The 25,799-nt window shown below is 36.8% G+C and overlaps 1 protein-coding gene across 2 annotated transcripts in view; it reads right to left on the bottom strand.

Moving 5' to 3' along the window:
* EDIL3 (EGF like repeats and discoidin domains 3) overlaps positions 1–21,941 on the bottom strand; it is a 437,362-nt gene extending 415,421 nt beyond the window's left edge. For both annotated transcript variants that reach the window (XM_032156906.2, XM_032156907.2), the window contains exon 1: positions 21,244–21,941. In XM_032156906.2, coding sequence (XP_032012797.1) covers positions 21,244–21,310 — 67 coding nt within the window. In that variant the 5' untranslated portion in view covers positions 21,311–21,941. The remainder of the gene's footprint in view (positions 1–21,243) is intronic.
* Between the last annotated feature and the right edge of the window lie 3,858 nt (positions 21,942–25,799).

Here is a 25,799-nt window from a genome sequence, read left to right as displayed (position 1 = left end):
TATGTAACCTATATTACTAACTGAAGAGGTAATTTAATATATTAATTCTAATTTATTAAAGTATATACCTTTATAATCAAGTATTAATAACTTTTGTATAAATATATATTTACAGTTCCTAGAGGGAAAATCTCAATAATGTCATTGCATTTTGGGTTGAAATCTTAGTTAATTCTTGTATTGAAAGGTATAACCAAAAAATTGCTAATTCAGGCTGAGGCAGGTCGATCAGGAGGTCAAGAGATTGAGATCATCATGGCCAACATGGTGAAACCCCCGTCTCTACTAAAAATACAAAAATTAGCTGTGGTGTGTGCCTGCAGTCCCAGCTACTCGGGAGGCTGAGGCAGGAGAATCGCTTGAACTCGGGAAGTGGAGGTTGCAGTGAGCCGAGATCGCGCTACTGCACTATAGCCTGGTGACTGAGTGAGACTCTGTCAAAAAAAAAAAACAAAAAACAAAGCTAATTCAAAAATAAGTTATAGTCCATATATGATTTTGAAATTGAGCTTTTTAGAAACAAAATCAAACATGTTTTTCTAGAAACAATTCCATAATATTGGCTAAAATATTTTAAATAGTGCAACTGATTATTGTATTAAAGGAAATTTAAGTTAATGTCATTTTTGTGGACTGGCATTGGAACCAGAAAAAGTTGAAATTTTGGGTCACAGAAACATAGCAAGAGATAAGATGCCTTATTCTTTTAGAGGTGACAACTTTTTCATGATGGTAAGTGACTAATTTAACTTCTTAGCTGTCTAAATTTGTATGGACAAAAATTAATTTTCTAAGCCAACAACTTACAGATCTCAACTGGAGGTGAAAAAAGTTGGAGAAATCAAGGAAATATGGGGACATCAGATATAAATATACTCATTTTAATATATAGGCACTGTTCATATTTTGATCATCACTTGGGTTCTCACAAATCACTGACTATATATCAGATTTGTCATCAATTCTTACTGTGCTTCTGTTCATTTTCAAAATAATTGTCATCAAGACTTTTCATGACATCTTAATATGTACAGTAAAATATACAAACACAACCAAGGGAAGATTATAGAAGAAGTGAAATTGTCACTACAGCCAATTTTGCCTGATTCTATAAAGGTATAAAAGACAAATTAAGATTTTGAAGCTACAACCAAAAACAGACAATGTAACGCAGTTTTCAGGTACTGAAATCATTTCCTGTATATTGCTTCATTTTTATTTTGATCATTACATATGCCAAAAAGACAAGTAGTGGAGAAGCTACAGTCTCTGTTTTTGCCAAATAAGGGAATTGAGGCTTGGAATTCAGAATTTGTCCAGTCACAAGGCAAGTACTTGTTACAGCCAGAATTGTCTTTTGATACCTGAACGGATTCATATCGCTTTGGAAATTGTTACACAGATATATACTACAGATGCAGAGTTATACAAACCTATACCTACATGAGATTGTGTATATAAACAATTGCAGTAGGTAGCATTCAGATCTCCATGATCTTCATCTCTTGATATTATACCCATTAAATATGTCACATTACATGGCAAAAGGGATTTAGCAGATACAGTTAAGACTCCTAATCGGCTGACCTTAAAATGAGAAGATAATCTTAAATCTGCACATTTCAATTGTTCTTTTACAGAGCCATTTATATAGTACCCCAAAGAATTTTTAAATTATGACTTTATTTAAAAATAATTAATATATTATATATAATGATAAATCTCACACTATGTAAATTTCATATGGAATCCTGCAACAGGTTAATTTTAGTTATAAATATTGTTACCTTGGAAATAGATACGAATTGATACAAATTGGCCTAGCAATTTTCTACTGCGAACCTTTAATATCTATTTTTTAATTCATCCAAACCACTTAATTAAACTTATATATATTTTTGGTCTCTTCTTTGGGAAACCATAGAGTGTTATACCAATCCTTAAAACATGTTTGTATATTTATGTCTTATATTTAACTTAAATATCTTCTCTTAATGGAAAGTATTGGGTTTGGGGGGATTGTTGCTGTTTGTTTGTTTTGAGAGGAGGAGGTAGCAAAAATAAATTACTGAAAATGCAAACAATTATTGTACATTAAAATCTTAAGTGCAATATGCCCTTATTTCTTATTCATTTTTGAGGTATAGACGATATTTAAACAAATTTGAACTGCTAAAAGATAGGAAGTAGTAAAGAGTTTTCTAAATACTAAGTACTGAACACAGAAACAACCAGTCATGAACTAGCAGATTATAAAAAACATTCATGCTCATGGCCACCTTCATTTTAAAATCTAGTTCTGTTGCATAGAAACTTAGCTCTAAACAAGAACATATTCCAATTATTTTTCATTTTAACATCCGGAGTTCCACCTTTAAAAAATCTTCCTTTTATACCATATTTACAATGAAGACCTCTAAAGCAAAATGTAAAATAAAAGCAACCTTAGATATTTTAGTAGTTTCTGTTATAAGTTATAAATTAAGACACAACTTACAGTCTATCTTCAGAATGGAAAGTAAGCACATCTAGGTGGAAAGAGTAAAAAGAAAGCAAAGACCACCTGGTGACTTAGGAGACAGTAATTAATATTCTATTACAGTCAAGTACTCCCCAAATGCAATAATTTAAAGTCAGAAACATAATAAAAACATATATCATATCAATTCTAGGATTGCTAACCTTTGCCGATCAGTGAATTTTTCAGAACATTCCAGGTTCCTATACCTTGCCTATACCATTCTCTTTTGGATTGTGTCTCAGAATAACTGTCCCCTTTTAACAGCAAGACCACAATTAAGAAAATAATAATACCAGACATTTATTGAGGACCTGTATTGTGCCAGCATTTGTAAGCACATTACATGGGTTATATCTTTTAATCTCTACAACAGCTCTATTAGATTGCTATTGCTTTATCCACACTCAAGGAATGAGGAAACAGGCTATGTATATAACCTCTAAAAGGTTTCAGGGCAAATAAATGTTTCATCCAGGATCCAATTCCTAGTCTATCTGATTAGAAAAATCTTTCTCTTAATCAATACAATACACCAATATGCCAGAAAGTTATAGCTCAAAGACTGAGGTTTTTTGATAGGTATTTTACCAAAAAGTAAAAAATTATATAAAATAAAGAAAAACAACAGTTTATTAACCGATTCTTTTTCTAAAATCAGAATGTGTACCAAGCATTGTGCTACAGCACTGTACACTGTTGCCACCAGCACCACCACCACCACCACCGTCACCGTCATCATAATCATCATGATCATCATCATATCCATCATGGGCCACAGATATGGTTCTATGCACTTAACCTCTATTAAACCTTCAAAATAACCTTACAAGTCAGGCCCTATTATTATCCCCATTTTATACATAAGAAAACCAAAGTTAGTAATCTGTTGAAGCAGAAAATCTGACTCTTGAAACCTAGGAGGTTTACTTTGTCTAATGCTTACTTCTTTAATTCATAATTACCATATTCTATGTAGATTTCTGTAATCTGTTTTGTACATTTTTCTTTCACATTATTCTAGAAATATGTAACTCTCTATGAACATTTTAATGGTACATATAATATGTGCTAATAGATTTTAGAATATTGTTAAAATGTTCTATTGTATCAGAAATGATAAATTATCAAAAACGGAAAGGGGGTAATAAGAAAGTATTCCACTAATTATGAAAGACTCTAGAAACAGTATTCACAAAAGTACCCACCAAACAGATTAGACTGCTAGTAGGTTAGTTATTTCAAAACTTAAGGAACAGAAAACTCATGTAGTATTTAAAATGTTTCAGGGAAGAAAAGCTCCCCAAGTAATTCTATCCATCTGGCATTTTTTCCAATACCAAGTTTAATAAAGTTAGCATAACATATCATTTATGAAAATAGATGAAAATGTCCCAACAAAAATATTAGCAAATTACATTCAGATATATTTTAAATAATTATCCACAATAGCAAAAACATATAACAAAATACAATAGTTAAAACCAAGTACTACTGGCACACTAATAGAGAAGCAGCTTAATAAATAAGTCCCTGAAAAGATGCAAATTATATCATAGCATTTAGTGTATAATACATGTTTCTTTTTCTAACAGTTGTCTTAAGTCATGTGGGGAAGCACAGTTAACCATTTGGTAGGAAAAACAAATAGCATTTCTTATACACTTAAATATAATGCCAATAGCAGAAATCATAAGAGGAAACACAAGCATATTTTATAAAATAAATCTTTTAAATTTAATGACTTTTTTTGAGACAGGGTCTTGCTCTGTCACTTCCCAAGCTGGAATGCAGTGCTGTGATCACAGCTCATTGCAGCCAACTTTAACAACTTTTAACAAACATAATAAGTGCAATATAAAGGCAAATAAAATGTGAGAAAACATATTTGCAATAACTCACTTCCTTAATATTTTTGAGCAATGAGGCTGAATCTCAGCACTCAATATAAAAAGGGAATCTGAGCTAGGAGCGGTGGTTCATGCCTGTAATCCCAGCACTTTGGGAGGCTGAGGCAGGAGGATAACTTATGGTCAGGAGTACAAGACTAGCCTGGCCAACATGGTGAAACCCTGTTTCTACCAAGAATACAAAAAATTAGCTGGGCATGGTGGCGCATGCCTATAATCTCAGCTACTTGCGAGGCTGAGACAGGCGAATCGCTTGAATCCAGGAGGCAGATATTTCAGTGAGCCGGGATGGCTCCAGTGCACTCCAGCCCTAGATGATGGAGCGAGACTCTGTCTAAAAATTCCTACCCCATCCTTTCAACCAACTAGATAATTTGCTTGTTTATTTTCTGTTTCTCTCCATTACAATATAAGCTCTATGTGAGAAAAGATTTTCAGCTTTTTGATCGTTGTCATTTTAGCACTCAAAACACTTCTTACATCTGTCTGTCTGAGCTTAATAAAATGTTGTTGAATAAGTACAACTATAAGGTAAAAAGATTCCTGGAAGATTCTGAAGTAAGAAGTACCAAGAATCTGCCTCCCTACCTAGGCAACAATTGCACTGGCAGAATTTGTCTGGTGTAATGATTTTGAAACTCTGGAATCTATTGAGGGGTTGAAACTTTCAGAGGATGGTTTTTTACAAAAAAATTAAAAAGACCATCCTAAGACCATATGAAATCTTGAAAAAGAAGAACCAATCTGGAGGACTCACACTTCCTTATTTTAAAACTTACTGCAATGCTACAGTAATCAAAACAGTGTGGTCTGACATGAACAGAGACATAGAAACAAATGGAATAGAATAGAAAGCTCAGAAATAAAAGTTTCATGTATATGGTGAGAGGATTTTTGACAAGCGTGCCAAAGCCATTTGATATGGATTGTCAATGGGGAAAGGACAGGTTCTTCAACAAATGTTGCTGGTAGAACTGAATATCCATATATAAAAGAACGAAGTTGAGCACTTACCTACATCGTATACAAAAATGAACTCAAAATAGATCAAATCTAAATCTAAGACCTAAAACTTCAAAACTCTGAGAAGTTTGTCTCAGGTTTAATTAATTAGGGTAAAAATTTCACAACATTAGATTTGGCAATGATTTCTTTAATATGACACGAAAGGCACAGGCAACAAAAGGAAAAATAAGCAAATTGGACTTATAAACATTAAAAAGTTTTGTATATCCAAATACACTACCATAGAATAAAAAGGCAACCCACGGAATGAGAAAAAAAAATTTGCAAAACACATCTGATAAGGAATTAATATCCAGAATATATAGAGAACTTTAAAACTCAACAACAACAAAAACAACTTGATTCAAAAATGGGCAAAGGAATAGATGTTTTCCCATAGAAGATATACAAATGGCCAATAAACACATGAAAAGATTCTCAACATCACTAATAGTTGGGAAAATGCAAGTCAAAACTAAAATGAGATACCATTTTACACCAATTAAGATGGCTACTAAAAAAATAAAAATAAAAACCTAAAAAGCATAAAATAAAAAGTGTTGTAGAGTATGTGCACTCTTGGTGGGGATGTAGACTGCTATAGCTGCTGTGAAAAACAGTATGAAAGTTCCTCCAAAAATTAAAAATAGAATTACCATAGAATCCAGCAACTACATTTCTGGGTATATAACAAAGGAATTGAAAACAGACTCTGAAAGGGATACTTGTGAAGCCATGTTCATAGCAGCATTATTCACAACAGCAAAAACTTAGAATATATATGTATATATAATATATAAAAACATATATACACATATACACACATAAATACACACATACATATAAATATACGCACACAACATATGCATACATATATACATACATACCATAAAGGAACAGTATACTATTTTGCCTTAAAAAGGAAGGACAACACAACATACACATACATACATATATAAACAAAGGAATTCTATTTTGCCTTAAAAGGGAAGAACAGTCTAACATATGCTACAAAACAAATGAACCTTGAAGACATTATGCTAAGTGAAATAAGCCAGTCTCACAAATAAGGTATGATTCCACTTACATGAGGTACTTAGAGACTTAGAGTAGCCAAAATCACAGAAACAGAAAGTAAGATGGTGGCTGTCAGGGGCTGGGAAGAGGGAGAAATGGGGAATTATTGTTTAATGAGTATGGATGGGGTTTCTGCATTACAAGATAAAAAGAATTATGGAGATGATGGTCATAATGATTGCACAACATTATAAATGTATTTAATATCACTAAACTGTACACCTAAAAACATGACTGACATAGTAAATTTCATGTTATGTGCATTTTACCATAATAATTAAATTGAAAATTAAACCCCCAAACCCTGTATGATATGATCCATTTTATGGTTAAACATATACTTAAAGATACTTATTTATCTAAACAAGTCTCAAAGTACAGACACCAATATGTCACCATTATACCTTTTCATCAATGAGTGTATACTTGCTTATAGGTTTCAACATAATTGAAATTTTAAAACAAAGACTAGAAATTAACTGCCATTCCTCAAACCAACAACGATAATTGCCAAAGGCTTTTTCTTATCACATAAACAGGAGCAAAGTATTAGATTTTACAGTTTTAATTTTATACACCTTTTTCCATTCTATACCTTTTTAGAAAGATATGTCTATTTTAGACTTTTCAGACTAGAAGTGGAAATCACACAATTACCAGGGTCTCAAACATATAAATTGTTTTAGAACTATTGAGGCATTTAAGAAAGGTAGAAATACAGTTGCCTAAAGGGGAATAAACAGCAGTTTGCAGTGACATACAGATTGTCATTACACAAACAACTCTAAACAGAGCTGTTTAGAAGGTTCTCAGCTCCTAGGCAGACACAGTTCCCAGGTGTTGTCTCTTCCCCTCTGCCAAGTACTTCTGCTTTGAGCAGGTGTGACTGCATGGTGGGAGGAGGGAAAGAAGTTATGCTTGGAGGAAAGTTATTGCTGGTGGAGCTGATGGGAGTAACTGTCAGGGCACTGGGGCAATTAGTAGATCAGAGAGCTACCTGCAGCTCCTCCATATGATAATTAAAAACTCCACTAAAGTCCTTTTTTTTGTTGCACATACTTTTCCTGTCAAACCTGGATAATAAAATAAATAAATAAAATAAAAGTTTACTGTCTAGCTCCCATATAGTATTAAAAATATTTTATTGTAATTTGGTAACCACAGATAAAACCTGAATCTTCCTTTTAAACTGTTTATAAATTAGACAGCTATGGAAACAGTAAGTCACTTATTTATTCAGCTCTTAGAGTTTGCCACTACTAAAGTATTTATTGCTTTTTAATAATGTATCATTTGTACCATGATTCACAAGTCAATGCATCAGTGCATCAAGTAGATAACAATTTATTAAATAACTTAATGGGTCTATCAAAGGAACACATTTTTAACGATAAAAAGATGTATATACCAGCAGAGTTGTTTTTCATGCATGCATGCATAAATTCAGAAAATAAATATTAATTGAGTGCCTACTATATGTAAGGTACCACATTTGGAGCTGGATATACATTAAGTAACAGAGATATTCTTCCTGCCTTCATCAAGCTTACAGTCTATTGGAAATAAGATAAAAAATAAATTAGCAAATAAATGATTATACTATAATTTTTGAAAAGTGTTATAGTATATTTAATAATGGTACAGTGATAGAATAATAACATGGAAATATGATGTGTATGTATGTGTGTGTTTGAGTTACTTGGATAAGACGACCAGAGAGAGATTCTCCCGGGCTGTGCAGTTCAAGCTGAGGGATGAGTTAGAAACAGAAAATCTGCGACATATAGAAGGAGATACATATATATAAAAAGTATATATATATATAAAGTATATATATATAAAGTATATATATAAAGTATATATATATATATAGAGAGAGAGAGAGAGAAAGAGAGAGAGAGAAAAATGATAATTTTGAGAAGATCATAATACTTAAAGACCCCCCACCAATATGAAAGAAAAAAGCTAAGGGCAGAAATTTGTGTGTTGCATTATTATTTAGCACATATGTACATGATACAAAATAACAGTAAATAGCATAATAATATTATGTGTAAGAAATGAAGTTAGGTTACTCCATATCTATGAGGGGAAAGCATATCTTATATAATAGTAGTAATAATTATACTAAATGAAGAGTGAAAAAAATAAGTAAAATTCTAGTGAAGGCAAATACATCATAAAATTATGAAAAATAATATATATTCTACCTAAATATCATTTGAAAATGTGCAGCTTGACAGAAAAAATTAACTAGCAAAACAATAAATTAAACAATAAACCATTACTTTCTATCTTCTTATTCATTCCCTGTAGAACCCCAATTTAACCTTTCAGTCCCACCACGATCTATGGATCCCATCGCTTTTTGATAGTACTCACTTTATTAGTGCCAGAGATGGGAAAAGAACTTTAGAAATTATCTTAGTTTGAGATTTAATGTCAATTTAAAGATTAAAAATTCAGAATGTAGCTTCAAAAATTAAAAAATACAGACTAATGTATGTGGCAGTATTTTAGGGAAGCACATCCTTGGAATTCTCTGTTGAGTTTTTGGCAAGCCTGTTGAATGAATATGTAGGCTACTTGGATGGATTCCAAATGAAACAACTAAAATGATGAAAGGAATGGCTTACAAGGACAGATTAAATGAAAAAATATGTACGACTTCAGCATGTCAGAAACTAAAAAAGAAACATTATGGTTTACCAATATTTGAAACATGTAAATTTGAGGAAAAACAAGAACTTTGTGTACAAGGTACACAATTATGAGTATATTAAAAGGATAGATGACACTATTCCCCTGGTAATGTTAATTGTTTTACAGTGAGAACATTTGCACAAATGACCCACGGATGGGCAAGAATTAAAACCGCCAAACAGACATATTCGACATTCCTAGTAACCTAAACTATGCAGACCTCAAAATACATAGAGGGCCATCTGAACAAGATAAAGTAGGTCAGGGAACAACTGCAGAAATCTTCCTATCCCCCAGCTGTGTTTTAAATTTAGAAGGAATTCTTCCGTGGATTTGGGGCTTTTCTCTGTAAGTGTGCTACAGTGAAAAGATTCCTCGATTTGGATCTATAAGACCTAGTTTTGAGTGCTGATTACTTATTCTATTCTCAGTCCATATCCTCATCTGTCACCAGGGATAACAAAAACCCCTCAGGTTGTTGTGGGTTTTAAAAGAGCTGTTTCTATGAACACATATTATATGTACTTAAAAGCATTGCTCTTGGTGAGATATATCAATTATTATTAAGATTGTAATGTGTCAAAAGCTATAGGATGAAGACTGTCAAAGAGAATAATGCCTGAGACTAGGCAATTACCTATCTGTCCTCTGCTTAGAGTAAATCGGCTCTCCTCCAGGACACTGCTTACCTTGCAACCCTCTTAACTGGATACTGTTTCTCCTCATATAACTTCGGGTCTGAACATGTGGTAGCAGCTCCTTTGCTGCTCCAGGCCACGTCCAGAACATTTTTCCTCCTCTCTCTCTAAAAATGCCCAGTTTTAATTTCATGTCATCTTTGCTCCTCTACCATTCCTTAGTATAAGTACTCCTGATCTCTGAACTACACCCCCTCATTCCTTAAAGATTTCTGTTTTTGGTTTGCTGTCATCCTCCCCAGCATTTCTTGGGGCACAAGATTTTGTGATTTTAATAACCACAAAGATGATTTTTCCAACACCTGGCCATTCGGTGCCAATTTTCTTCCAATCATCATGTCTTCTACCCTCCCTGAAACATAACTTCTATAGCCATACTCTCATGTTTATAATTACCAAAATTTTAATTACATTGGAATTATTACGATGACTCCAAAATCTTTTTCCTCCAACCATCACTTCCTGTCTTCTTATTCATTCCCTTTAAAGCCCAATTCAACCTTTCAGCCCTAGCAGAATCTATGGATGCCATCACTTTTTGATAGTACTAATTTTCTTAGTGCCAGAGATGGAAAAAAGACTTTAGAAATTATCTTAGTTCAAGATTTCGTAAAGCAAAAATGGTGAAATCATCCAGATAAAGCAAAAATGGGTGTAATCAACAGAGAAATTTGTAAGTGGGTAAATACTTCTGGAAATGCATAACCACAGCGACCAGGTTGGGAAAAACATGTAAGAAGGATTAGAAATTACAGTAGTGACCAAGAGTAGGGTCAGTAGGAATGAAGGGTGAGGAAAGGTAAAAGCTAGAAAATTCTGGTAAGAGACAGAAACTCTGAGAAATTTAAAATACTGGTAGCTGAGTAATTGCATGTGATGTGAAAATCTAATAAATAGCATTGCCAGTAGGCACTTAAAAATAGAGATGGGAATCATTAATGTTGGGATCTTCCAGGAAGTTTAATGTCAGAATGTTAAAAGGGCTACAAGCTCATATGTAAAAGTTTTTAAGGGGATGAATGATGGGGAAGAAACAAGGTTCTGAAGCCACAGAGGAAGTAAAGCATGTTATGAAGGTTAGTAATGGGCTCCAAAGGGGAAAGAAAGTGTTATGTGCTAATGGAAAGAAAGAAAGTGTTAATGTTGAGAAGCAATTTGAAATAGTTTTTGAAAAAGCAAGCAGTATGCCAACCTCTCCTTTTCATCTCGAGTCCAAGAACTGGAAAAAAAAAAAAAAAAAGCACAACTATAATTACCTCAAGTAAAGTAGTACAGGAGAAAAGAGTAAAAAATAAGTTGGAATCAGAACATATAGATTCAAATTGAAACGACTCACTCCTTGAATCCCAGGTCATATGACTTTTTTGAATCTCAAGTCCTTATCTGTTAAATTAGATTAAGAATATGTTCTCTGCTTATGTTCCCTAAAGTAGAAATGTTTCCTAAAGTGGAAAATACTTATGTTTCCTAAAGTGGAAAATGCTTATGAAATTTTAACCACTGTTTTATTATTTTGGGGGAATAAATATAATAATGCATGTGGAGGTAAATTTCAACAGTTAAACAATTTACAGATATACTAAGGAAGAAAATGATGAGGATGAGCTCATGTTAGATGGCATATGATGTGGTTTGGCTCTGTGTCCCCACCCAAATATTATCCCGAATTGCAATCCCCACGTGTTGAGTGAGGGACCTGTAATCCCCAAGTGTCCAGGGAGGGAGGTGACTGAATCATGGGGGTGGTTTCCCCTGTGCTGTCTTGAATAGTGAGTAAGTTCTCAGGAGATTAGATGGTTTTATAAGTGTTTGGAAGTTCCTCCTTCCCTATTCTCTCTCTTGCTGCCATGTGAAGAAGGTCCTTGCTTCCCCTTCGGCTTCCACCATGATTGTAAATTCCTGAGGCCTCTCCAGCCATGTGGAACTGTGAGTCAATTAAACCTCCTTCCTTTATAAATTACCCAGTCTCAGGTATTTCTTTTTTTTTTTTTTTTTTTTTGATACGGAGTCTCTCTCTGTCACCAGGCTGGAGTGCAGTGGCATGATCTCAGCTCACTGCAACCTCCACCTCCCAGGTTGAAGCAATTCTGCTGCCTCAGTCTCCTGAGTAGCTGGGACTACGGGCACACACCACCACACCCAGCTAATTTTTGTATTTTTAGTAGAGAAAGGGTTTCATCATGTTGGCCAGGATGGTCTCGATCTCTTGACCTCGTGATCCGCCCACTTCGGTCTCCCAAAGTGCTGGAATTACAGGCGTGCGCCACTGCACCCGGCCTTCAAGTATTTCTTTATAGCAGTGTGAAAATGGAACAATACAGCATAATTCTTATTGTTTTGTAAAATACTTAAAATTAATCCAGTTTGAGGGTTTTTTAAAAAAAATAAACCATATTTTGGTTGAATAATTCTTCACATAAACCAGAAAAAAAAAATGTTCTAATTGATGTGGTTTGAGACTATTTGGTGCTTTTGTTTGGCTAAAACTTCTTAATGGGGTTATGTGGAAATAAAATTAAATGAGGATGAGATGTAAGGCAAATTAAATATCTTCATTACACTAGGAGAAATAAAAACCTTGTTAACCTCTAAAGTCACTTCGTACTATATGATGTATCTGAAAATTACAGAGAAAGCATGCTTCTACACATCACATTGAACAGCAATGAAATCCTAGAAAATTAAAATAAATCAAAAAATTGTGCTGAAATAGAACTAAATGGCAAGATTTAAAGAAAATGATTTTAAACCACTTCCCAAGTACTCATCTTCTTTCCATCTTCACTATTCTTACCAGTGATGCATTCTAACACATTAACACTTTCTGACCAAGTGAATGAGCATATTCCTTTATTCCTGAATGTGAAAAAAAGAACTTTACACTTTACCAACCTAAATTTGAAAATTTTAAATTATTGTCCCAAGAGAATAATTTAATCCTTCTAAAATAACTACTAGTTAAATAATGGTTAGATATAATGTGTGTGTTTTACAAATAATAAAATCATTTAACAAAATATCTCCATGATATACAAGATGTGTCACTCATTGAGACAGAGCATCGTCTAATAGTTAAGAGGGCAAGCTCTAGATCTTAATTTTAACATGCTACTTAGTAGCTCTATGATCTTGGGAAGTTATTTAACCACTCTATATCTCCATTTTCTCATTTATATTTCAATAATAATAGCACATGCCTCAATAGTTTTGAGAATTAAAGATGATAATTAGAATAGTGGAACACATAGTATGCAGTCAATGCATGTTAGACTTGAAAGATATTAGAAAGAATGTACCTTGTTAACTTATGTAAGACTCTTAATGCTGACATGATGGTGGTCCCTAAGTAATGAAAAGAAAGTGAAAAAAATAAAAACACAGAATGATGCCTGAAAAATTACTGTTTCTAGGCAAAAATCAAATTTAGTCAGAAATGTCAGAACCTTGCACCTAAAAAAGGGAACAATCACTAAGAAGCAGCTTTTCTCTTAATTGAAGGTTCATTACAAACACAGTTAGGTACTTTATATCCTGCCTGCACTTGAATATTATATTATCAACAATGCTCTTGCAGGAGTGTTGAGAAATGTTTTCAAAGTAGGCTCATTCTACAACACACATTATAAGGAATAGTTATGTAAGAAAGTGAGAAACACAGCTTTTAAAGTTCCTGAAACTACTTTGACCTATTTTTATATATAAGAGACATACTGCTGTTTAAAATGTGCAAGTACTTTTACAGGCAAATCGATGGGGGTGGGTAGCTACATTCAATTCAATATATATTAAGTGTCTGCTTGGGTCTTCTTGTTTGTTTTGCCTGGTACTATTCTAAGTCCTAGCTCAGTAGAAAGCACAAAACATGAAACAAGAACTTGGCATATAAACATTAAAGCACCGTGAATGGTAATTTGGTTTTTGTTTGTCTGTAAACAACATTCCAGAAAAGTTAGCGTTTATAATACGGAATTTAAACTATAGAAAGATAAATAAACAGAAAAGATAGCATAGTTAAAATTAAAGTTCATATAGTATTTGGAAAGAAAATGTGATAAAAAGAGTGCAGCAGAGGCCGGGCGCGGTGGCTCACACCTGTAATCCCAGCACTTTGGGAGGCCAAGGTGGGTGGATCACGAGGTCAGGAGATTGAGACCACCCTGGCTAACACGGTGAAACCCCGTCTCTACTAAAAATACAAAAAGTTAGCCGGGTCTGGTGGCAGGCGCCTGTAGTCCCAGCCATTCGGAGGCTGAGGCAGGAGAATGGTGTGAACCTGGGAGCTTGCAGTGAGCCGAGATGGCGCCACTGCACTCCCGCCTGGGCGACAGAGCGAGACTCTGTCTCAAAAAAAGAAGAGTGCAGCAGAGATGTGAGCACAGACCTAAGGCTCAGGCCTGTAGGTGGGAGACTGCCCTATATTACAAAGAGGGATTTGTTCATTTATTTCAAATAAAAAATATTCTCCAATGTTTCCACTCAATTGTTTTGGACTTTCCTGATTGTGTCATGAGCCCATTTCATCCTGGCTGACCTCAAATAATCCCCAGAATCAGTAAAATCGAAATGGTTCCCCTGACTTCAAGTACAAGAGGGGATTTAAAGGATTATTTTGCATTCCCAAAGTATACCACTTTGTTAAATACCAAGCACAAACCTTAAGGAATGCATGGTGGCCTAACCCCATTTAGAGATTATCATCTTCAAATCAAGCATATATCATCTAACGAGAGATTAAAACCTTGGTCTTCCCATTTATGAAATATTATATCATATTAAATTATTTTAAGAGGTCAATCATTTTGATACAAACCTGTTTTAGAAAAGAGAAAAGGCAAAGCTAAGTCAATCTTCTTTCTCCATAGTAACAATCACATTCAAAAGTGCTTTAGTGCTTAAAAAGCCGTCACCTAAATTCTTGTACTTAAATCCTCCATTCTAAGTCACACACTATAAATCTGAACAATTCCTACACAGTTACTATCACTATAATAATGCATATTTTAAAACAAAATAGCAGCACATTTTCTAAAATATAACCAAATAATTGCAGGGCATTTTATCTACATTGTAAGCATACTTTGTAAAAAAGTCTACTTCTTTTTTACAAAATTGAGTTTTGTGTCTTCTAAAACTTTATTACCTTAGAAAAAAATAACTTAAAAATACCAACATTTTATTTGACACAATGGGAAAAGAAGTCTTAAATAAGTACATTGTTCAGATATCTAGCTATTTCACCATTAAGCAGGTTTTCAAGCTTAAACATTTTTGACCAAACCTTTTTTTTTTAATAATGTGTACATTTCACTGCATTTGCACCCAAAAAATGTTGGACCTCTTGCAATGAGGCTTTCTCTAGGTTGCAAAACCAGCATTAGCACCAGTTATTGCATTCTCTTATATGGTGATACACTTACCACCCCCCACCCCAAATGCCCCCAAATGCATGTACCCAGTTTTTTGTACTGCAAAGTATCACTGCTTTTACATATACTATTCAAGTCTCCTCTTTGTCTAAAAGTTGGCATGTTTACTGCTCTGATTAAGCCTGACCTATTACCTCATATGCTTTTCACTTTCTGGATTCAGTTTATAGAGGGCCCAGAAACTTGAAAGCCAAGAGAAATAAGCTTTTCTATGATACATGATCTAAGACCTAACTATGACATCTATTTTTGTGGTCAGAAGTTTCTGATTCTTTCTCCTAGGTTCTCAGCTATGTGATATGTGGATGAAGCTTCAAGGCAAGTGGCTTCTCCACAAGTGAAGTGGATATAAATTACTGTATACTTGATAGCTTTAGGTGGGATGGTGTGATCAAATCAAGGTGTAAAATCTTGAGTTGTTCCATGATTTAGATCCCAATTTATTTCCACTTATGTTTTAAACTTCAGGTTTGGTAGGCAGAGGTTTGACATTATCATCTTCCTTTTCTTTCCTCACAAAAAGATAAGTTACAGGTTTCACAATGTTTCAAAGGTTTGCAATCTTTTAATAATGATGACAAAATATCATTATCAATTTTACAGTAGATGTTGTGTCCTATTTGTCTTATACCAAGGAAATGAGGGAGGAGGGGAGAGGAGGAGAAAGAGATGGAATAAAGGAGAGAGAACTTGTTATCTTAGGAGAACTCTGACACAGAAAGAATGCCACTGGAAACTGACTGTTTAGCACAATGTCAGTGACTGTATAGAAAAAGCTCCTTAAAAGGGTGTAATGGTGAATCTGTAACATAGTTTTGAGGGCTACATCAACAGATGCTGGAACTAAAAGTTATCAGTTAAAGGTCAAGTGAAATCAAAATAAATTAGTTCAAGTCCCTGACAGCAGTTGATGCAGAGGAGTCACATATATAGAAATTAATAACTGGCTTAAATGGGGTATAACAAAGCTTTATTTATCATGACATTTGTCTCTTTTGGCCACATGACTTGTTTTATGTAGAATCTTGCAAGATCTAAAAAACATACACTTTATCATAATGACAAAAAGAGTAAATAAAAGCATTCATCTCTTTCCAGTGCAGTAGATGCATAGGAATAAATAGTTGAGTGTATATGTCTGTGTAAATCAATATAACAGAATTGCTATTTAGGAAACTTATAGTTCATATGAAGAATAAGCTTAGAAAGCATGGTATAAATTTCATTAATAATTGTTTCACTACAAACACCTCATAGGTCTCCGTGTTTTTCCTTGGAAGGTACTTAGAAGACTCCCTCTAAAGTAATAGTTCAACCTAAGTGTGCACTTGAATGTCTGTGTTTCCAAGTTAAAATCCTATAGTAGAAGGATTCTACCTTAAAATGCCCTCTTGTTTTCTTCCTCAGGGAAGTGCTGAAAACTAACTAATAACACTAGTTTCGTAGAGAGTAGAAAGCTACTTTATGTGGATCTGCAGATTCACATTTATGACTTTACTTCTTTTATTTTTCCTTTTATTTTTTTTTTCCTTTAAAAGATCTTCGTTGATTATCCTGACACCTGCTGGTGAGGGCACAGTTGATTCTAGTCTACTTTTCCCTTCAACAGCTTGCTCAAATCAAAGATTTTTAGGGGTATTTTCAGTGACAAGTGATAATACATTCAGTTTAAGTATTCATAGTACTTAAATTCCTGCTGTATCACATAGGAAACCATGAGAAACATTTTAATAATTACTTCACATTGGCAGCCATTTGACTCTGTCTATAAATACATGTTTGCTTTGATTAAGCAAACAACATTATAATCATTACATGGACTATGATAAAAATAAAGAAATCATTTTAGAGGAATATTTATATAGTCTATAACTATAGAACATCTAAGGAAGATGCTAAGCGTCTTCCTTAAAACACAGAGAAGAACTGAATAATAGGAATGGCTTAGCTTTGGTTTTCTGCTTTTTAAAATAATAATTTAATTTTCAACCTACTTAGCAAATATAAAGTAAATGATTAACTATGATAGAAGCCATAACACTAAACACATATTTGCAAAATTTGCTATTTTTTACTCAGTATCTAAATGTTATGACTTACTTCAGACTTGAACTAAGTTCTGAAGCCTGCACTTTCTTTGGCAGAGACACAATGAACCTATTACATCTTAATCTTACTCAAAGCTATCACACCTGCAAGTGTGTGCAGTAAACAACAAATATCAGAATTACTTTTTTAGGCTTCAAGAAACTCTCAAAGGAAGCAACTTTTAAAAATTATACACAAATGACAACATATACAGTTCATCCCATTATGCAAAATCCTTCAAAAATGAAAAGTTTTACCTCATTAAGACTTTGTCTTGAAATTAATAAAATTAATAGCTGGTACTACTAATTTAACTCTAAAAACTATCAAGCTTATATTTTTAATGGTATTGAGTAACCATGCTACTTTATTTTAGTCATGTATATCTTATTCCTTCCCTTTACATTGCTATAATTTTATGAGAAGAAAAAAATCACATGTATCTAGAGAGAAAAGCAAACTTTATTAAATATTTATTTAAAATACCCTAGATTTTGAATACATGATTTATATGAACGTTGATGTCAATATAGTTGAGAAAATTATAACATAGTTTTAATTTAGAAAAGTGTTCAGAAATACATTTGCCTAGTTTTGAAGATTTTTGCAACTTCAAGATTAAAGAAGGAAAAATAGACCATCTCAAATTTTTCCTGATTTTTTTAAATTATTGTAAGTCTTTTCCCAAAACCATATACATTTAAAACAAATACATTTTAATTCTAAGGAAACATTTCAGGAAAAATCAGAAAAACATTTTCAGAACCAGAGGAAAAAATTGTGTGTTGTATCACCACAGTGGCCAAAATATTGCATTATTGTTAAACTTTCACATGAGAATACTTTATTTTCACTTAATTCTTATTTTAATTTGATATTTCAGAATTATTTTTGTATGTTTTACCTTGACTCTGAAGTTAGCATTTATTTTTAAAGTGTAAAATTTAATGGTCAGGTAAATTAGGCAATGAAGACATCAATATGTAATAATAATATAATAAGATAAAAGAAACTCCTTATTTCTGTATAAATATAACTATACTAATCATAAAAGGTTAGTGTTGTTATCTGGAGTGAGACTGTTCAGGTATTAATTTATTCTCATGTAAAATTAACTAAAAATCGCCATTGATTAAAAAAAGAAAATGCAAATGCCAATGATTCATAGTATTTAGGACATGTCTAGACATTTTTAGACAGTGCCATTTGCTTAAAGACTTCAGGCACAAACTGCAGGCACAGGGACAGATTGCATAAGATGTCACGTGCTTGCTGCAACTGTATGCATGTTATTGAATTTTTTAGAGCAACCCATACCATGAATAATTTAATAGTTAATAAAATATTCAATCTGACTGATCTATTGGTTTATTTTTAAAATAACGACGACTAATAAAAGGAGTTACATATCCTTATCAAATCCCAGGCATTAATGCAAGTAAATTGCAACCCATACGTAGGGAAAACACCAATTTCTAAGAGACAAGAGATTAATGATTGGGGGCAGGAAGGAGTGCAAGGAAAATTCTGTGTTAGCACTGGCTTCAATAAGTTTGTCTGAAGTTTAATTGTTTGGAGCTGTCACGGAAGCTGTACTCTGCCTTCTGCAGAGGTGAGGGAGAAAAAATTAGAGAAGTTCAAGTTTTAACAGAAAGGGCTAATGCAAAATGGCCTATTTCTTTTTCTTAAAGCCTTTCCCCTGTTCTCACAGGCTAGCTGGGGGAAAAAGGGAAAAATCTCCTGAAGAATATGGAGTATTCAGCTTCCCGAGCATTGTCTAAGAGAACCAGGATGGAGAGTCCAGGCAACATCTCCGTGGTTGGCTTGTCTGGCGGAGTAAGCTGTGCCCTCGGTGCGAGTATCTTCAGGAGACAGAGCTCCCGGCTGCAGCCAGCCGGGACTTGCCGCGCCCCGGGGCTCCCGCAATCAGACCCAGCCAGGCAAGCGCGGCCACATAGACTAGACGCAGTATCTTCTCCTCCACCCCTCGCCGCCCTCCACCTCGGAGCGGGGACGTACGGCGGTGGCGGTGACACAATGCGTGTGAGTGGGTGAGTGTGTTTTCGTGTTTGGGGTGGAAACGTAGGCGGGGAAGAGAAGGAGGCGAGGGGAGTGCCTGCAGTCCTTCCCCCTTCCCTTCCTGCTAAGAGATCAAAGTGCAGAGGAAATCCAGACGGGAAATGAAAGAAAGGAAAAACAGCAGCCGTGAAAGCACTCTCTTTTTTATATCTCTGGAGACTCGGCCGAGCAACTACTGGAACCATTACAATTTCTTAACCTTTAGTGGAGTGGCTGCCTCTGCCTAATAACTAGAAGGGCACTTTGTAAACGCAGGCGAGGCACACACCTACACACACGCCTACACGCTGGGGGAAAATAGCCACATTCTGGGGGAAGGAGGGAGGCCCAGGCAAGGCGCGGCCATGGATCTCTACTGCCAGAACTGCGAGGGCATCTGGCCAGCAACACCCGGCTTCTTGGGCGAACAGTCGCCCAAGAGTCCACAATTTTCTTGTGACTCAAATAGATGGATAGGTGCATGGATGGATGGTGCAGAATATTCATACTCTGTCTAATCTCAAGTGGATTGGAGTCGACGCATTTTTAAATCCATCTACCTTTTTTAGAGGCACAGCATTTAAAACCGCGTAATTCACTCAGCTCTCCACTTGAAGCTGCCTGCAGAGGATTCTATTACCCGCGGATCCCTCATAAGGGGCCGCCCGCATCTGTGAGCGCAGAAGTGGCACAGCTCCCCCACGCACAGCTCCCACTCGCCTCCCCACACACTCTGCTGCCCCCGCTGCCCTTTTCCGGCGACACCTTCAGCCCCAGCCGGCGGCGAGACCCAGGTCAGGACAAGCGTTTGTATGGACAAGCTGCACCTCGCAGGCGACCTGGAAGTCGCCTAAACTACTTAGCAGGACACTCGTCGAAGTCCTGCGTTTTCTTTTAAATGCTTTTTTCTTTTTAATTTAATTTAATTTTTATTTTCGTGTTTTTATTTTTTCGTGCAATTCCCAGAAGGCATGACCCTACAAGCTCTTACAACTTTTCCGCTCCTGGGCGGGGACGCGAGGGGTGGCTTGCCCCGCACTATTCCCTATTACCAAGAGTTAACACTGGTACCGGGAGGGGGTGCGCAGCTAAGCTCCAGGCCCCTGGGGTCAGACTAGGAGAAGCGGGTTCCTGGGGTTTGCTGTAATCCATGCTGCGCGTCTGGGATGGGGAGGCAGGAGAAAGCTGAAGTGACCTGTCAGACTCCTCTACACCTCACCCGCGGCCAAAACGCCCAGCGCCGGGTCTGGGTTTGCGAGTGGCTCAGCCCAGGCCCTGCGCCAGAGCACCGCACCCGGGGGCGGACGGCCCCGCAGCTCCCCAGCCTCTTCCCGCATCAACTAGCTGACGCTAGGCGCACTGGATTCCCCCACTTCCGCCCCCACGAAAGCCCTGCCCGGCGTCTGCAGTCAGCATCGCCCGCACTGCCTAGGGAGGGTTTGCGCCGAGACCCAGTGACCGAGTGAGCCACGGAGTCGCTGGTCCTGGGGACGTTGTCTTCTACCGCTCCCCACCGTCCTCCTCTTTCCTGTATTTCACCCCGGTACCCCGCACCCTTCTCCCAACTCGGCCCCGCGCACTCTGCTCAGACTTTGCAAGCACTTTCTCGGGGCACCCAAGACTCGACGCCTCCTCCGCGCCGCCAGCGGCGCTCTCCACCCTTGGCACGCCCGAGGGACCGCCTCCGGCCCCCTGCGCAGCGTTTCCCAGGGGACTCCCAGCCCATCCCTCACCCAGAGGGCCGGGTCCCGACGCCTCACCTTTGCCGAACTGGGGGACACCGAGGCTGAGCCCGACCAAGAGCCAGACGGCTACCGAGCGCTTCATGATCCCGTCTCCCGGACGTGACCCCGGCTGGTCAGGGGTCGTCGCAGAGGTCAGTGTAGCCGAAGAGGCACCGCAGGGCAGCAGCAGACTCCGCCCCTACTAAAGAATTCAAGAAGACGTTCTCTTTCCGCAGCGTTTTCTTAAATTCTTGGAGAGGGCGAGAGTGGTGACTAAAGAGAGGAACCTTTCCTCCCTTTTTGCCTGCGCTCCGACGCGCGGAGGTGGGTGAGCTCCTGGGGGCCGCCGGCGGGCTCAGCCCTTCGCTGAGGGTGGGTCCCGGCAGAGGCGCGGCGGGCGGGGCGCGGGCTTCCGCGGCCGCCCCAGGTCTCCTGCGCGGGCAGGCAGACCCACCGGCAGACGGGCGGACGGGGCGCTGGGCTCTCGCTGTTCTCCGCGCCGCGGCTGCGGGGCTTCTGACTTGGAGAACAATGAAGCGTGAGCTGGAGGGGAGCGAGCGGGCCGCCGGGAGCGCACTGTGTACAAACAGAGGCGGCGTGCGTGTGAGTCTGAGCCTGGCAGGCGCGCTCCCCACTCCCCCGGCGCCCGCCCGCCCTCAGCCCGCCCTCTTATTCACTCCCCGGGTCTCCCCCTCCTCTCTCTCTTTTCCTCTCTCTCTCTCTCTCTTTTGCTCTCTCTCTCTTTCCTCCCTCCTCCCCTCCTCTTTCAGCTCCTTCTGCTGTAAGAGAAAAGGGAAACAACTGCAGCCACACCCTAGCACCTAGCACCTGCCACCACCTCTGAAGTTCCTGCATTGCCTGTACCTTCTCCGCACATGCTGGAGACTGTGGGGTTAAGAGCTGCACCCTTGCTGCCTGAGAGTCCCTTGGATGCCAGCATTGACTTTATAATTAATCACGTTAAGGATTCCCCTGAACTTCCTTTCTCAGTATAACCAGGAAAAGAAGTTAAGAGATTTTGAAAAGTGACTCTTGGGGCACAAAACTGCATGAGAGACAGAACCCTGCAAAGTGAATTGCCCGGTATTTCTCAGGAACTGCAACGTAGTCAGCAACCAGACTCTAGTCAGCTAAGACAGGGCTCTGCTGTTCTGTCTACATTTTAGTTAGCTCCAGGGCTGGGGAGAGAGGGTTGTGGGCTCATCTGTTCACGAGGGCAAAAGGGTGGAAGTGAGTAGGAGACATGCATCTCGTTAAGCAGGACATCTGTTTCAGAGAAGTGGGGCGAGTTTGGGAACTGTGCAAGAACATAAAGGCAAGGACAGACTCCTGAAGCATCGCTAAGGTGGATCAAATTTTCTTTCTATCCGCCAAAATAAATGGACTGGTTTTTGCAGTGGAAGTGATTGAACCAAAAATACAGCTCATGGCTTACAATTGTGCTTTCTTCTCTGTTTTTCGGTTGGAATGATTGCTTACTGTACATGGATCCAATTCCAGCAGTTACAGGTACCAAAATGAAACAGGGCTTCTTTTTTCTTTTTTTTTTCTTTCTTTCTTTTTTTTTTTTTTTTGTCTCGTAGAGAGGGAGGTAGGGAGAGAGACAGAAACATAGAGCTAGAGAAATTGAAAGAGAAATATTCTCGAAGGCAAAGAGTTGAAAGGTGAATCTACTAAGAAAAGAATAACAGTGCAATTAGCCATGGAACTATATCTCCATCTGCCTCCTTGAGTCCTTTAAACTTCAATTTCTACCTTCCTTTTGAAATTTTAAGTGAAATGAAGAATGAGAGGTGAATGGAACCCTAATGCTGAATACTGCTAGGGAGGGTTTAAGGTATTGTATCACTGACAAACAAACAACAACGGAAAAAAGAAAAAAAGAAAAAAAAAGAACACCTTTCAGAAAGGGTTTGTTCAGATTTCACAATTGGTGGGAGGGTTAAAACACATTTTTTAAAAAATCACCTTGCTAAGAGAATGAGAGAGATTCATTTATTTACTGTCTATTTATATGCTTAAAGTCACAGATGTTAGAATAAGACAGTATTGTCCAGAGTTGTAGCAAAGATGTTTCAAGCAATCAAATTCTAATTTTCTGGTGCATCATCATTACTTCCTTTTGAAAGTATGTTTTCAGTCACCCTGTGGCATGTTCATCCTAAAATACACTTTAACTTTTGAAATGAGATGTCTGATATTAGTTTTAGGTATTATTTCTAAAGGATAGTACTAAATCCTAAAAATGTAAAGTTGGAAACCAGTCTCTCTGTGATGCGATATTTAAGGGAAAAAAAAGAGTGTGTTAATAATTTTGTGTAGTTTTCTATTTTCTTCCCTGTTTATTTCCACTTTTTTGTTAGTATTTGACCTTAATGAGCATATTAAGAAGTTAAATTATTTTTGCCAACAGTGTGTGTTTCTAAACATGTATCTTTCTTTTAATTTAAAGAAGGATTTTTAAAAACTCTAGTGGGCATAAAAGTACATTACAATGCACATTCTATGCCCAAATACTTGGTGCGGGGACAGTAAATAACATTCTGTATTACCTGGTAGACAACTTATGAAAGATGTTGCCAGTTTAATATCCCTACTTTCTCAAGTCTCATTTCCAATCAAAAATTGATAGTCTTAAATCCTTAGCTCCATATTCATAATCATCCCGTCTTTTCTAACCACTTATTGATAATGATCATCTATCAATAAGCCTTTCATTTTGAAGATTCTAGGCCCTTTACCTAGTTTACCTTGATAGGACTTATTTCACTCTTACTGCACTCACACATAGCCTCTTCAGAAGTGGAATATAAGAGATGTTAAAAGACCGCAGAAATTGAATTATTTGAAATAAAATAAAATTTAAAAAGTAAAAGGATGAAACTCTATTGTTAATCTTTTACTTCACATAAAGTGCTAAGGGACCTTTACTAATCACTGTGATCCAGCCTACAGTTTTATAGCTTCTCCTAATAGGAGCTTAAAGTGCCAAAAATGAATCTGTACATCACTCAAAGACAGTGCTTCTCAAGTTATTTTCTGCAGGCTTCCTTTTCTCCAAGATGTTAATAGGTTTCTGGGGAAAAAAAATCCATGGTAAAATATTTGGGGAGACATTGCATATCAAAGCAGCCTCTTAGAGATTCATGGTGAATGTTAGTATATTAAATACTTTGAAAGGTCCTGTGGTTAAGAATTTTTTTCAAAAATATTTAATTCAGCATTTTGCAGACTTTCTTTTTTGTACTATGACAAACTTTTTCTTAGAACACCTGTTAGCATACTAAATATTTAGTGCTGCAAAGGAAATAACTTGAAAATGATGCTTTGAAACAAAGCAGAATAAAGTAGCAGCAAAACAAAACAAAACAAAAGACTGTAAAAAGTTCACTGGGTTTTTCTATGGGCTGAATGTTTCTGCACAACCCCCCTCCCCTGCCCCCAAATTTATTTGTTGAAGCCTAAGAACCTACTGTGATATGTTTTGATGTAGAGCCTTTGGGAGGCAATTGTGCCATGAGAAGAGCCCTCATGAATGGGATTAGTTCCCTTATAAGAAGAGACACCAAAGAAGTGATCTTTCTCTCCCTCTGCTACGTGAAGACACGGTAAGAAGACAGCTATGAGCCAAGAAACAGGCCCTTACCAGACACCAAATCTGCTAATGCATTGATCTTGGACTTCTCAGCCTCCAGAACTGTGAGAAATAAATGTTTATTGTTGAAGCCACCCAGTCTACAGTAATTTGTTATAGCAGCTGAAATTGACTAAGATAATTTAAAAAAATTAATCTCATTGACTATCAATTTGGATTCTGGAGTATACCTGGATTCAGGTATACATTGGATTCAGGGCATATCTGAACTGGAATATGGTCTCTATCATTCTAACTCCTTTAACTAAGTTAAAGTCTGTTAAGCACCATTCTCATCTGTAAAATGAAGGTAGTAATAGTGTCAAACTCATAGTGGTAAGTTGTGGTGGTGCACAAAAGGGCCTAGTCCAGCACTGGGCACACAGTGATGATGATGAAAGATAATGATACTGATAAATAAAAAGACAATATACATAACTCCAAAAGAATTTTTCTTAATACCTGATCCTCTTCACTCGCCATCTCCCATCCCCATTAAATTACCTAGAAATTTTTAGTCCATCTTTCAGTTTGTCAAGCAACGAATAACACTAAATGTAGTCTTTTTTATTATCGTGTAATTATGGAATTTTTTATTATTTTGCATTTTAAAACTTTGTTTTGAATTTCCATTTTTTTTATTTAATATCTAAAATGTCCTTCTACTAAAATTTTGCTCTCAGCCTCTGAGACTGAAAGCAGAAAACCCAGCCAAGACCGTCTCAAATTCTGACCTACAGAACTGGGCGTTAATAATTGGTGTTGTTTTAAACTGCTGAGTTTGTGGTAGTTTGCTATGAAGACTAATATAGTTGGTTACTATTGTTAGAATCTAATTTCAGGGAGAAGGAATAAGTCATGGAGCGGTTAGGTTAATTGTCCATCCTCTCAAGTTAGTAAGTGTTGGAGTCAATAAGTGAATCTAAACAGTGTGAGTCTAAAGCCCACTGCATTCTTC

The sequence above is a fragment of the Hylobates moloch genome, unplaced genomic scaffold, assembly GCF_009828535.3.
Source record: "Hylobates moloch isolate HMO894 unplaced genomic scaffold, HMol_V3 SCAFFOLD_6, whole genome shotgun sequence".
NCBI lineage: Eukaryota > Metazoa > Chordata > Mammalia > Primates > Hylobatidae > Hylobates > Hylobates moloch.
The sequence above is the reverse complement of the archived record's forward strand: the minus strand, read 5'-3'. Positions and strand labels throughout refer to the sequence as shown.